The sequence below is a fragment of the Monodon monoceros genome, unplaced genomic scaffold (assembly GCF_005190385.1).
Source record: "Monodon monoceros isolate NGI ecotype Baffin Bay Population unplaced genomic scaffold, NGI_Narwhal_1 Super_Scaffold_2, whole genome shotgun sequence".
In the NCBI taxonomy this organism is placed as follows: Eukaryota; Metazoa; Chordata; class Mammalia; order Artiodactyla; family Monodontidae; genus Monodon; species Monodon monoceros.
In genome coordinates, this window is record NW_021703776.1 from 17,544,795 (window position 1) to 17,558,159 (window position 13,365).

The following is a 13,365-nucleotide window of genomic DNA, read 5'->3' on the forward strand; positions in this document are numbered from 1 at the left end:
GTGCTCTCTCCTGGTGGCCTGGTCTCTCTCTCCGTGAGATACATGGAACGTGGGGTCGTCTCCTGAGAGTGTAGGGGGCAGGAGTGGGGAAGGGAGCTTTAAAAGAGTGTGAAGATTTGAAACAGCCTCTGTGGGTGATGGGCTCGTCAGCAGCTCCTGACAATCGGGTACCAGCAGTGACTTGCGGGCTTGGGCTTTCCATGCTCTGGATGGGGGGCACAGAAGGTTCTTGCCTTCTCTTTGGTGTCCTGAAATACCACTGTAGTCAACTCCTGTGCTTTCCGGCCGGCCAGCTCTGGGAATTTTTCCACGTAGATTAAAAAATGGATTGGTTCAGGGGCTTCCCTGGTGACGCAGTGGTTGAGAGTCCGCCTGCCGATGCAGGGGACACGGGTTCGTGCCCCGGTCCGGGAAGATCCCACATGCTGTGGAGCGGCTGGGTCCGTGAGCCATGGCCATTGGGCCTGCGTGTCCGGAGCCTGTGCTCCGCAACGGGAGAGGCTACACCAGTGAGAGGCCCGCGTACCGCAAAAAAAAAAAAAAAAGAAAAAAAAAAAAAGATTGGTTCAATTTTTTTTCAACACAGAAGGAACTAGGTAGAAAATGAAAGTTCCACCATAATTGTACTCCCTCAGAGATTGCCTTGCTTACGGCTTGGTATATTTTTGTAGGGGACTCTTTTTTCCTTATAAACCGAAATATTTGTTTTAAATGTGTTCGTTTCTTTTAAACAATAAATGATGTACCTCTTTCCCTGTTAATATGTAGCAAAAGATATTTAAATATATGGATGCATCCTAATTTATGAACTACTGTTCTATTTCTGAATGTTTACATAGTTTTGCATTTCTTGCTGTTATAAGCAGTTCCATGATGAACATATTCGGAGTTAAATCTTGGCACACATCTGTGATAACTTCATTAAGATAAGCTTAGCAGCGGAATTACTGCCTTAAAGGGAATGTGAAGTTCTAGGTTTTAGGTTTTTGTTAGCAGAGTTTACTTGCCCTGTAGAAAGGTGGTACCAGTTTATCACCTTTATTCTTCTCCAGAATCCTCCCTGACACATAATCACGATCTAAGAAAAAAATAATTTACTAATTTGAGGGTCAAAAAATGGCATCTCGTTATTTTCTGTTGCATTTTATGATGTGACATCTTTGAAGAGTGAAGGTATTTATTTCTCTTCTTCGTCAGCCACCAGGTGTCATACTTGATCACAATGCGGCTCTATTCATAGACCTTTGCTGCCTTTATCATCTTCCTGTTGACTTAGTAAGAAACCATATTAGACACCTCAGTGTTGGCCTTTGGAAAGCACATAGCACTTATCTTGCGGATGCAGGCTGCACCCTTCGTTTGCTTAATGGATACGTGGGGCTGGACAGATTGGCCTTTCCCGTGAGAACTGGTGGACAGGATAAACCCACTCCGCCACACAAGGATTTTAATTATTGCTGAATTGACCAATCCTCTGGATAAGCAGCTTTTCAGCTTCATGTAACTCTCCAAAGTCACCTAGTAGTTTTAACAGGATCTCAAGCAGGAACAGCCTCATTCAGCATGATTTGTTTCTTTTCCTGCCTCTTCCTGCCAGTCTCCTTTCTGAGCCTGGGCCAGTATTTCCCTGGCTTTGTTAATAAAGGCTTTTTTGTGCAACATGCTGCTTAGGTTGGCTCCTGATGTTTAAACGCAAGATTTTGGTCATCCCAAGTTACTCACAGAATTGCTGTGAATTGACAGCCGAAGGGCTTGATCCAGGATCATCAAAGTTAAAACTATGAACAGTATCGTGAAAAGTATTGTCAGCTTCATTCCATCAGTTCTCAGGGAGCACCCACACCACTGAGAACTGAGTGTAGCTCTTGCTTTCTGCTGTGCTAGTGGGTTTCAGAAATATATGTTGTGTATTTAAGAATAGACAGTAGAATATGATTCAGCCATGAAAAGGAATGAAGTACTGATACATACTATGACATGGATTAAAACATTATGCTAAATAAAAGAAGTCATACACAGAAGGCCACATACTATATGATTATATTTGTATGAAATGTCCCAAATAGGGAAATCTATAGAGACAAAGTAGATTAGTGGTTGCTAGGAGCCGCAGATCTAGGGCATGGGGTCAGTAGGTGTAGGGTTTCTTTTGGAGGTGAGAGAAATGTTCTGGAATTAGGTAGTGGTGACAGTTGCATAACATTGTGAATATACTAGAGACCACTGAATTGTACACTTTATAATGGTTAAAATGATAACCTTTTTGTTATGTTAATTTTAGCTCGACTTAAAAAAAAAAAAGAACAGAGCTGTCTTTCATGGCTATTGGGCATCAGTCTCCATAAGCTCTCTCCAGAGCTGCCAAGTCGCTTATCTGATTCCTTCTTTCCTCCTGACTCTTATTAAATATTCCATTCATTTCTACAACAGTAGTTACTGACCAAAGAGGGGTTCTGTCCTCCTGGTTCTCCCTCTGTTCACCTCCATCCTCTCCTGCCTGGACTCCAGGATACTGTTTCTGGATTAATTTATGCCCTGTGGCTCTACCATTGTCCCTACATATCTGAAGTCAAGGATGTGGTGCCCTTTTTCTCCTGGATCTGCTGCCTCTGAGCAGCTGGCCCAGGCTGGTATAGACCCACTTTACACCTTTTTGGTACTTGGGTTGGACAGGGCATTCAGAGCCAGGGGAGAGGGTAAAGGAGTATGAGCTTTGCCCACTTCTCAGGCTAGCTTCCTACATTTTATAATAATTAATGGGATAATGACAAATGTTTTTTCCTCAAGAAATTTGGTCAGGCTGTTTCTGCATATTGAACCAGGAAACAGATAAGACTGATTGATAACGCATCAAGGAGTTGATTGTCTTCAGGGAGTATGGGGAAATTTTCAGCAAGGAAACAAGAATTCTCTGAGATGAAATGGCAAACTGGTATTATATCGGTGGATTTTAAACAGTTTAACTCAGTAACAGCATATTTTTAACAAGGGAATAAGATAAAATTTCCCCACTAATTTTTCATGTAATGTTGGAAATTCAGAGGCTGCAGAGCAGGGGCACACACCTCTGTGGGGCTGCTTCCATGATTAGCTGCTCTGGGTTGATAGACCAGGCGCTTTGGGGCAGAACAGCCTCTCGTGCAGGCCCCGGGCCCAGGAGCCGCATCCAGGTCCTCCCAACCCCTGTATTTCCAGGCAAAGCTGGAACATGGCTCCTCATAACAAGAGCCGGCAGGAATGTGCTTAAGGACCAAGGCTGAAAAACACTGCACAGTCCAGAGTAGTAAAGAGAGAAGTGTATTCAACAAAGTGAAGCACAAGCGCTCTTTGTTCTGGTAGTTCTCAGCGTAGATGTCTTTTCAGAGGAAGTCTGAATTCAGAAAAACTTAAAACGGCTTTCTTAGGCACAGTGATACACTGTGCAGCATTATTTGTAATTTTGAAAAATTGTAAACAACCCAGGTGACCCAAACTGGAAAATCTTAAATGAATGGCTAAATAAGTAAATTCCAACTGATGAATTATTTTTGACCATATTAGATTATTTGTAATTTTCAAAAAGGCTCTTGATTAAAGGAAAGGGCAAAGTGTGAAAGTCTCAAATGAAAAGCCAATGTCCTGTTTAAGGGTGAAATACTAGAGCATTTTATTAGAGCTGGGAACAAAGTAAATAAAGATGACCACACTATTACCACTATTTATCATTGTTCTAGGCATACTGTAATACAGAAAACAAAATTAAGAAATAAGTGGTGTAAAAATTAGAAGGGAGGAGGCCAAATTGCAGTTTTTGTTACTGATATATTATTGTTTCTATGCAAGGAGTTGACTGAAAGTTATACAAGATAGGAAAGATTATGTACAAAAATCAATATTCAGATGACAGCCAGTTAGAAATTATAATGGAAAAAACTCTTTTACACAGAAAAAGTTTAAAAGAAAAGAAAAGAACATACCTAGAAACAAAGATTTTGGTAAAGTATAAGATCTCTCTCTGAAGAAACTTTGAAATGCTATTGATCGATGTAAAAGGACTTGAATAAATGAATGCTATAACCTGTTCTTGGATACATATAAATGTTCTCTAATGAATAAATGTATAAATTTATGCTGATACTAATGAAAATTCCAATAGAATGTTTCAGTGTAATCAAGCTGATCATAATGTGGGAAAGACACAGAGCTAGCCATAAAAATTCTGGAAAAAGTGACTAATAAAGGGGTATTAGCCTCAGTATATATATATGACATATCTATAAAAATAAAAAATATACGTATAAATACATATATATTTTCATTTTTAAAATGTTTTTATTGAAACATTCTCATGATGATTTCTGCTGTGGGGTAAATTGTACACTTAGACTAGTAAAACATTTTAACTACACTTTCCACCCTAAGATATTTCTGGATTTATAGTAATCGATTTCTCTAACTTACCACCTGTTTTTATTTATTTTTTATTTATTTTTATTGAAGTATAGTTGATTTACATTGTTTCAGGTGTATAACAAAGTCAGTTTTATACTTATATATATATATATATATGTATGTATATACACGCACAGACACACACACATATATTCTTTTTCAGATTCTTTCCCATTATTGATTTTTACAAGATACTGAATATAGTTCCCTGTGCTATACAGTACAACTTTATTTTATTTTTTATTTTTTTTATATCTTTATTGGAGTATAATTGCTTTATATTTTATATATAGTAGTGTATGTATGTTAATCTCACATTCCCAATTTATTCCTCCCTTCCCCCTTTCCCCTGTGGTAACCATAAGTTTGTTTTCTATGTCTGTGAGTCTGTTTCTGTTTTGTAAATAAGTTCATTTGTATATATATTTTTTACCACATACAAGTAAAAGCATATAATATTTGTCTTTGTCTGACTTACTTCACTTGGTATGATAATCTCCAGGTCCATCCGTGTTGCTGCAAATGGCATTATTTCATTCTTTGTTATGGCTGAGTAATATTCTATTGTATGTAGGTACCACATCTTCTGTAGCCATTCATCTTTCAGTAGACATTTAGGTTGTTTCCATGTCTTGATTCTTGTAAATAGCGCTGCTATGAACACTGGGGCGCATGTATCTTTTTTTAAAAAAAAATAAATTTATTTATTTATTTTTGGCTGCGTTGGGTCTCCGTTGCTGTGCGTGGGCTTTCTCTAGTTGCAGCTAGCGGGGCCTAGTCTTCGTTCTGGTGTGCGGGCTTCTTATTACGGTGGCTTTTCTTGTTGCAGAGCATGGGCTGTAGGCATGTGGGCTCAGTAGTTGTGGCTCATGGGCTCTGGAGCGCAGGCTCATTAGTTGTGGCGCACGGGCTTAGTTGCTCCACGGCATGTGGGATCTTCCCGGACCAGGGCTCGAACCCATGTCCCCTGCATTGGCAGGCGGATTCTTAACCACTGCACCACCAGGGAAGCCCGCATGCATCTTTTTAAATTAGAGTTTTCATCTTTTCTGGGTATATGCCCAGGAGTGGGATTGCTAGATCATATGGCAACTCTATTTTTAGTTTTTTAAGGAACCTCCATACTCTTCTCCATAGTGGCTGTTACCAATTTAACCTTCCCACCAACAGTGTAGGAGGGTTCCCTTTTCTCTACACCCTCTCCAGCATTTGTTATTTGTAGGCTTTTTAATGGTCGTTCTGACTGGTGCGAAGTGGTACCTCACTGTAGTTTTGATTTGCATGTCTCTTAATAATTAGCAATATTGAGCATCTTTTCATGTACCTGTTGGCCATCTGTATGTCTTTTTTGGAGAAATGTCTATTTAGGTCTTCTGCCCATTTTTTGATTGTTTTTTTTTTTGATAATGAGCTATATAAACTGTTTGTATATTTTGCAAATTAAGCCCTCGTTGGTTGCATCATTTGCAAATATTTTCTTCCAGTCTGTTGTCTTTTTGTTTTGTTTATGATTTCCTTTGCCGTGCAAAAGCTTTTATGTTTAATTAGATCCCATTTGTTTATTTTTGCTTTTGTTTCCATTACTCTAGGAGATGGACACAAGAAAACAGTGCTATGATTCATGTCAAAGCATGTTCTTTTCAAATAATTAATTAATTAATTTATGGCTGCGTTGGGTCTTCATTGCTGTGCGCAGGCTTTCTCTAGTTGTGGCGAGCGGGGCCTAGTCTTTGTTCTGTTGCGCGGCCTTCTCATTGCGGTGGCTTCTCGTTGTGGAGCATGGGCTCTAGGCATGCAGGCTTCAGTAGTTGTGGCGCATGGGCTCAGTAGTTGTGGCTCGCAGGCTCTAGAGTGCAGGCTCAGTAGTTGGGGCGCATGAGCTTAGCTGCTCTGCAACATGTGGAATCTTCCTGGACCAGGGCTCAAACCCGTCTCCCCTGCATTGGCAGGTGGATTCTTAACCAGTGCACCACCAGGGAAGCCCAAAGCATGTTCTGCCTATATTTTTTTCTAGGAGTTTTATAGTATCTGGTCTTACATTTAGGTCTTTAATCCATTTTGAGTTTGTTTATGTTGTTAGAGAATGTTCTAATTTCATTCTTTTACGTGTAGCTGTCCAGCCTCAGTATATTTTAAAGCATATTATAGAAGTATAGTAGGGACTTCCCTGGCAGTCCATTGGTTAAGACTCCACACTCCTAAGGCAGGGGGCACGGGTTCGATCCCTGGTTGGGGAACGAAGATCCCACATGCTGCGTGGCATGGCCAAAAAAGTATAGCAGTTAAAGCAATATGATACTGGCACATAAACAGGTAGCATTAGAATAATTACAGGCCCAGATATATCCACAGAGTTAGTGTGTAAGCAAGTAGCATTTAAAATCAGCAAAGAAGAGTGTTGGGGTTGTTTTTGTTTGTTTGTTTTTTAATTTATTAGTTGCAGCAGGTGGGCTCCTTAGTTGTGGCATGCGAACTCTTAGTTACGGCATGCATGTGGGATATAGTTCCCTGACCAGGGATCAAACCCTGGCCCCCTGCATTGGGAGCATGGAGTCTTAACCACTGCGCCACCAGGGAACTCCCAAAGAAAAGTTTTGAGTCAGTGAATTTGTTGAAATAACTGAGTAGCCACCTGAAAAAAATTAAATTGACTCCTTACCTGCGTTTTTATATGTCTTCACTGGAAGAGGCAAAGCTTTGCCAAATATTAACAAAGCCATTTGAAAGGTGGTATCAGCCACAGTGTCACTGCGAAGATAGATGGAGAGAGAGAGATATATGATATTACAGATACATGTAATATGAATATTTATCTTTTGTAACCAGGTCCTTGGTGTAGTATTTATACTCCTCAATCTACCTTTTAAAAAAAGACAAAAAGCCAAAAGATACGTGTATGCTGATAATTTAAAATGCAGAACCAAAGCCACTGAGCAGCAGCTGACACTGTTACTGACTTGTGTGTGAACAGCTTTCCCCTCTTCTTTCCTTAACCTCCTTGTTGCCTAGGATGAAGAGAGTCCATAATTTAAAGCAGAGCAGGAGGACTTGACCTCCTCCCATTCCTCTCTAAATGAGCCACTTTGGGCATCAGTAGTTGACTGGGGAGAGTAAACAGAAACTGCCAGTCAAAGCCCCTGGGACTCCAGTACCAGAGTTCTTTTCTTCTTTGCCACAACCATTGTAGACTTTAAAAGACCAGTAAGTCAAGATTAGTGTGTTAGGGACAGCATGGAGGCCAGCACTGCTGTAAATGAGACATGACGAAAAGTGCGTCACTACTGTTGGCCAGAAGGAAACAAAAGGAAAAGTACCCTTTTGACTCTAAAACAACAATAACTGGGGCTTCCCTGGTGGCTCAGTGGTTAGGATTGCGCCTGCCAATGCAGGGGACACGGGTTCGAGCCTTGGTCCGGGAGGATCCCACATGCCATGGAGTGGCTAGGTCCGTGAGCCACGACTACTGAGCCTGTACTCTAGAGCCTGCGAGCCACAACTACTAAGCCCACGCGCCTAGAGCCCGTGCTGCGTGACAGTAGAGGCCACCACAACCAAGAGTAGCCCCGCTCACCGCAATTGGAGAAGGCCTGCGCGCAGCGACGAGGACCCAATGCAGCTAATAAATAAATAAATAAATAAATAAATAAATTCTTAAAAAAAAACAACAGCTGCAAAAGTACTCTACTTATACCTGGGGATACTATTTAAAAAAAATAATCTCTGACTAGGGACACCCTTCCTAAATAGACTTAAATCCCAGAGCTATTTAAAAAAAATTCAACTAACTAAATTTCAACTAACTGAAATTCAACAGACTCACAGACTTAGAGAACGAACTTACGGTTACCGGGGTGGAGGGTAGGGGGGAGGGATAGTTAGGGAGTTTGGGATTGACATGTACACACTGCTGTATTTAAAATGGATAACCAGGTCTTCCCCGGTGGCACAGTGGTTAAGAATCCGCCTGCCAGTGCAGAGTACACGGGTTCAAGCCCTGGTCCGGGGAGATCCCACATGCTGTGGAGCAGCCACTACTGAGCGCCACTACTACTGAGCCTGTGCTCTAGAGCCTGCGAGCCACAACTCCTGAAGCCCGCATGCCTAGAGCCCGTGCTCTGCAACAAGAGAAGCCACCACAGCGAGAAGCCTGCGCACCGCAACAAAGAGTAGTCCCCACTCTCTTCAATTAGAGAAAGCCCATGCTCAACAATGAAGACCCAACACAGCCAAAAATAAATAAATAAATAATTTTTTAAAAAATCAAAATAAAATAAAAATTAAAAAGAAAAGATAACCAACTAGGACCTACTGTATAGCACAGAAAACTCTGCTCTATATTATCTAACAACCTAAATGGGAAAACGAAAAAAAATTTTTTTACTGTACAGTCCTATTTGTAGAAGAATGCCAACTAATATAGGAGGAATGGTGGGTATAGAAAAACAGTCTTTCGCAGTCAACACAGTAATACTTGCCTCAGCCAACAATTACCCTTGGGGGACTTCCCTGCTGGTCCAGTGGTTAAGACTCTGTGCTTCCAATGCAGGCAGTGCGGGTTCCATCCCTGTTCTGGGAGCTGGGATCCCACATGCTGCACAGCAAAAAAATAATAATAATAAAAAATTATCCTCGGGTACCTAAACAGTTGGATGAAAGACTATGGGGGAAGAGGATAGTCACAGAATTTTTAAAATGTCACCCCACAGATTACCAACTAAAAAAGGGAAAGGAGAGAGAGGTACCGTTTTGCTGCGATACACTGAAAAAGCCGCAGCATCAATTCCCACCAAAATGTGGGCATCTTAACGTGAGGAAACAATGATTGTCCTGGTTCTTGATTAGATCCTGAATTTAAGGAGGTTTAAAAAAAGAAATCTAAGTGATGTTATTGGGGGAATTGGGTGAATTGGATGTGGAGTGCTCATCAGTGGCCTTGAATTCACATAGGCTTCGTGAGGGTGACTGGTGGTTAGAAACGCGGGAGACCCTGCTGTTCTTAGGAGACACACTGCAGTCACTTTAGGGGTGAGGTGTCCCTAGGTCTGCAGGTCACTCTCACATGGTTCAGAAAAATACATAGGTTTTACCTGCATGTGTGTATGTATGTGCATATGTGTAATGTGTGGGTGTTCATATATCTAGAAATATATGTAAAGTAAATCTGGGAAATGGTTAGCAATTGGTAAATCTACAGGTGAGGTATAAGACCTTTTGTTATAGTGGTGCCAATTTTCTCCAGTTTGATTTTTTTTAACATGAAGTTGGGAAATTTTCTAAAGTGTAAAATATTATGAATAAACTCACAAAATGGGAGATAATATTTGCAAGCTATGTGGTAAAGGGTAGATTTCCTTAATATATGAAAACAGAAGAATATTAACAATCCAATAGAAAAATAAGTAGTAGGACGAACAGGTACTTCACAGTCAAGATAATGAAGAAATGTTTAGTTTCATAGTAAGAAGCATTCAGATAAAAATCAAAATAGCATTTTTTAAAAAATAAATTTATTTATTTTTGGCTGCGTTGGGTCTTCGTTGCTGTGTGGGCTTTCTCTGGTTGCGGTAAGCGGGGGGCTACTCTTCGTCGATGTGTGGGCTTTAGTAGTTGTGGCACATGGGCTCAGTAGTTGTGGCTCTCGGGCTCTAGAGCACAGGCTCAGTAGTTGTGGCTCACAGGCTTAGTTGCTCCGCGGCATGTGGGATCTTCCCAGACCAGGGCTCGAACCTGTGTCCCCTGCATTGACAGGCGGATTCTTAACGACTGCGCCACTAGGGAAGCCCCAAGATAGCATTTTTAACTTATCAGCCTGACAGAGCTCAAAAAGGTTTATAACATGCTGTGTGAGGAGACACAGGCCTGAGGAAGTAGGCACTTACATATTAATGGTGTGAGTGTGAATTGGTGTAACTGTTTTGGAGGGCAATAGGGGTTAAAATTTAAGATCCCTGCCTTCTAATTCTAGGGGCTTATCTGAATCATTCACTTATGTAGATGCACCAAGAAGTCTATATGAGGGTATGTGTTATAGAATGGATTGTAATAGCAAAAGATGGGTAGCAATTTAAATGCCCATCACAGGGGACTGGTCAGATAAAGGTCAGAGAAAGGATCCAGGCAGTGCAGCAGCCATTCTTTGAAGCTGTACACAGAGTGAGGCAGCTCTAGAAGGACTGTATGCATAAGCCCAGTCTGTAATATGCGTTCTTTCAGTGAATATAAGCAAGATGCTGAACAATTTATAATGTAACAAAAATTGTTTTTTGAAAGGGAAGATCTGGATGCTAGTTACATGGTTGTGTTCACTTTGTGAAAATCCGTCAAGCAGAACACTTACGATCTGTGCACTTTTCTGTATATATAACATATGTGTTAAAAGCTTACAAAGAAATTCCAAAAAGAGAGAAGACAATAGGTATACCTGTGTGTACAGAAAGTGTTACTAGAAGAATAGACAAGAAACTTTTAATGTTGGCTGCCAGTGGGGAGGGGTATTGAGGGATAGAGATAGAACAGAGGCCTTTCAGTACTGTATTTCTTTTTCTATGTGTATTACTATTAAAGAAGTTAAGAAGTTTTTCATGAAAATTTTATCATGCCATTTAAATGACAGCAGGAGGGTACAGATTATGGTAGGATTCTGACTACATATATATAGTCAGATGAAGATAAATATTATATAAATATATCTGACATGAATTTAAGAAAGAAAGAATGGGAGGAAATTCAAAGTTAGATATTAACAGATTTTTCTTTCAGGTGATGAAACTGAATTTTTTTTTTCTTGTTCTGTACTTTTCTGTATTTTTCCAAGTTTTCTGTAGTGAGTTTACAATACTTTTCTGAGGGACGAAAATGAAAATTGACTTTTTTAATGCTTAATAACTATCTTTTTACCTGTAGGGATTGCTCTCTGCTCCCTTTCTCACCCCTCTTCCCTCACAAAAACTAGAAAATTTCACAGATGATACTGTTCCATTATCAGTATGTAAGTAACATGAGGCTCTAAGAATATAAACATTGCCCAGGTTACATCATTCCAATAGGAACAGGTGTCCTCATGCTGGAGGAACATTCCAGAGGCAAATGAAAGGTAGACTCACCCCACCAGCTGCGGTGCCTTTGTTTTGCATCGTCATAGTGTGTAGTCTCATTTCAAGCTGCCGTTTTCTGTAGTAAAGTGTCCTAGACCATTTCAGCCAGGCGATAGCTCATGACCCTCTTTCTGCTTCTTTTTTTATTTCGTATTTTTTAGAATAACTGCACAAAGACTTGCCCACTTGAATAAGTGCTTGATGAACTTTAAGCTAGGGAATTTCAGCTATCAGAAAAACCCTCTGAAATTGGGAGAGCTTCAAGGGAATCACTTCACTGTTGTCCTCAGGTAAAGAGCTGCGGGTATGAATGCAGACCAGAGAGGGTCTTGCTGTGTCACCTTGAGTCTGTTCAGAACAGTTAATCCCAGTGAGCTGGTGCAGATGCCCGTGGCAGCCAGGAAGGCGGGGTGGGGCCCAATGAGGCTGGGAGAGCAAACACAGCTGCAGTGTTTGTACCAACACGCCCACCCCTCTAAAAACTCAGCACCACCTTTGGAAAGAAGCCGTCTCCTTGAAATACAAAAGACGGCCTATGATTCCACTCATATTCAGTACCTAGAATAGGCAAATTCATAGACGTAGGACGTAGAATAAAAGTTACCTGGGGTATAAGGTGCGGACGGGGAGATGGAGAGCTGCTGTTTAATAGGTGCGGAGTTTAGATTTGCGAAGATGAAGATAGTGGTAAAGGCTGCACGACATTGTGAATGTACTTAATGCTACTGTATTGCATACTTAGAAATGGCTAAAAAGGTAAATTTAGTGTTGTGTATATGTCACAATTTTTTAAAAAGACAGTGTCCTCAGGAGGTAGAAAGCTGCAGGGGGCAAGGGAAAGGCACAGAAGCCAAGCCATGTCACTTGTGATATGCATCCCTGAATGTGTTGGCCTGTAAATTTTTTTCTCTGGGTAATTTGGGCCCCTACAGAAATATTACTGGAACTGATGACCAAGTGGAACAAGCCATGAACTCTCTCAAGGAGATTGGATTTATTAACTACTATGGAATGCAAAGGTTTGGAACCACAGCCGTCCCCACATATCAAGTTGGAAGGTTTGTATTTAATTTCTTAACTTTCGTCTAAAAGAGCTCTCTCCTTAAAAAAAAGAAGCAGGATGTTTTTTGTTGGTGGTGTTTTTAATTATTTCTAGATTTCCTAGAAAAAATGGAAATCTGGGCCAAACGAAGCAGTGTGTCTCATCCTTTTGGATGACCAACTGATCCACAGCCTCCTTCTGTTTTATGATAATACATGCACAAGGTGAAAAAATAAATCAGAATTCAAAAAGATATAACTTGAAAAGTAAAGTTTTTCTCTCTCCCTTGATAGCCCATCCAGGGATTCTGTTTTATTTTCTTTTTTACAGGTAAATCTTGGCTCAGTAAGTGACCCAACAGTAGCAGTTGGGTAACTCAGACCCAAAGTAGCCTGAGGGAGACGGTGTAGTTTATGATCTCTGTTAACAAGTGCTTCCTAGTTTCTTAAACTTGTACCTGCCCTTCCCCCATCCTTTAAAGAAAATGGTATAGGGTGCAATTAGCAAGTAAAATTTATTTTAAGAACTCTCTGATTAGCTTTGAGATAACAGGAAATCCCTGTATGGCGAGCTAGAGTGGGAATCCCATCAATAAATACTTGGGTTTATAAACTTACTTATGCTATCCTGCTGTCCAGCAGAGACTGTGTTACCTAAATAATTATTCATGTGGCAGTTAGAACTGTGAAAGTCTGGGTTGGAAGTGATCTGAGAGGTTTAGTTCATGTTCTTCCTGGTGCTTCAAATCCTTTATTTTAGCAAAGATGAAATCTCGGCTTAGGGAGCCTGCCCAGGCTC

At 40.6% G+C, this 13,365-nt stretch overlaps 1 protein-coding gene across 4 annotated transcripts in view; it reads left to right on the forward strand.

Annotated features, from left to right (window-relative positions):
• The window catches only part of PUS7 (pseudouridine synthase 7), a 105,127-nt gene that overhangs the window by 78,312 nt on the left and 13,450 nt on the right, over window positions 1–13,365 (forward strand). For all 4 annotated transcript variants that reach the window (XR_003795240.1, XM_029233636.1, XM_029233637.1 and 1 more), the window contains exons 8-9: window positions 11,687–11,815; window positions 12,458–12,583. Coding sequence is in view for 3 of the 4 variants with exons in the window: in XM_029233636.1 (XP_029089469.1) it covers window positions 11,687–11,815; window positions 12,458–12,583 (255 nt within the window). In the remaining variant the exon portion in view is untranslated. The remainder of the gene's footprint in view (window positions 1–11,686; window positions 11,816–12,457; window positions 12,584–13,365) is intronic.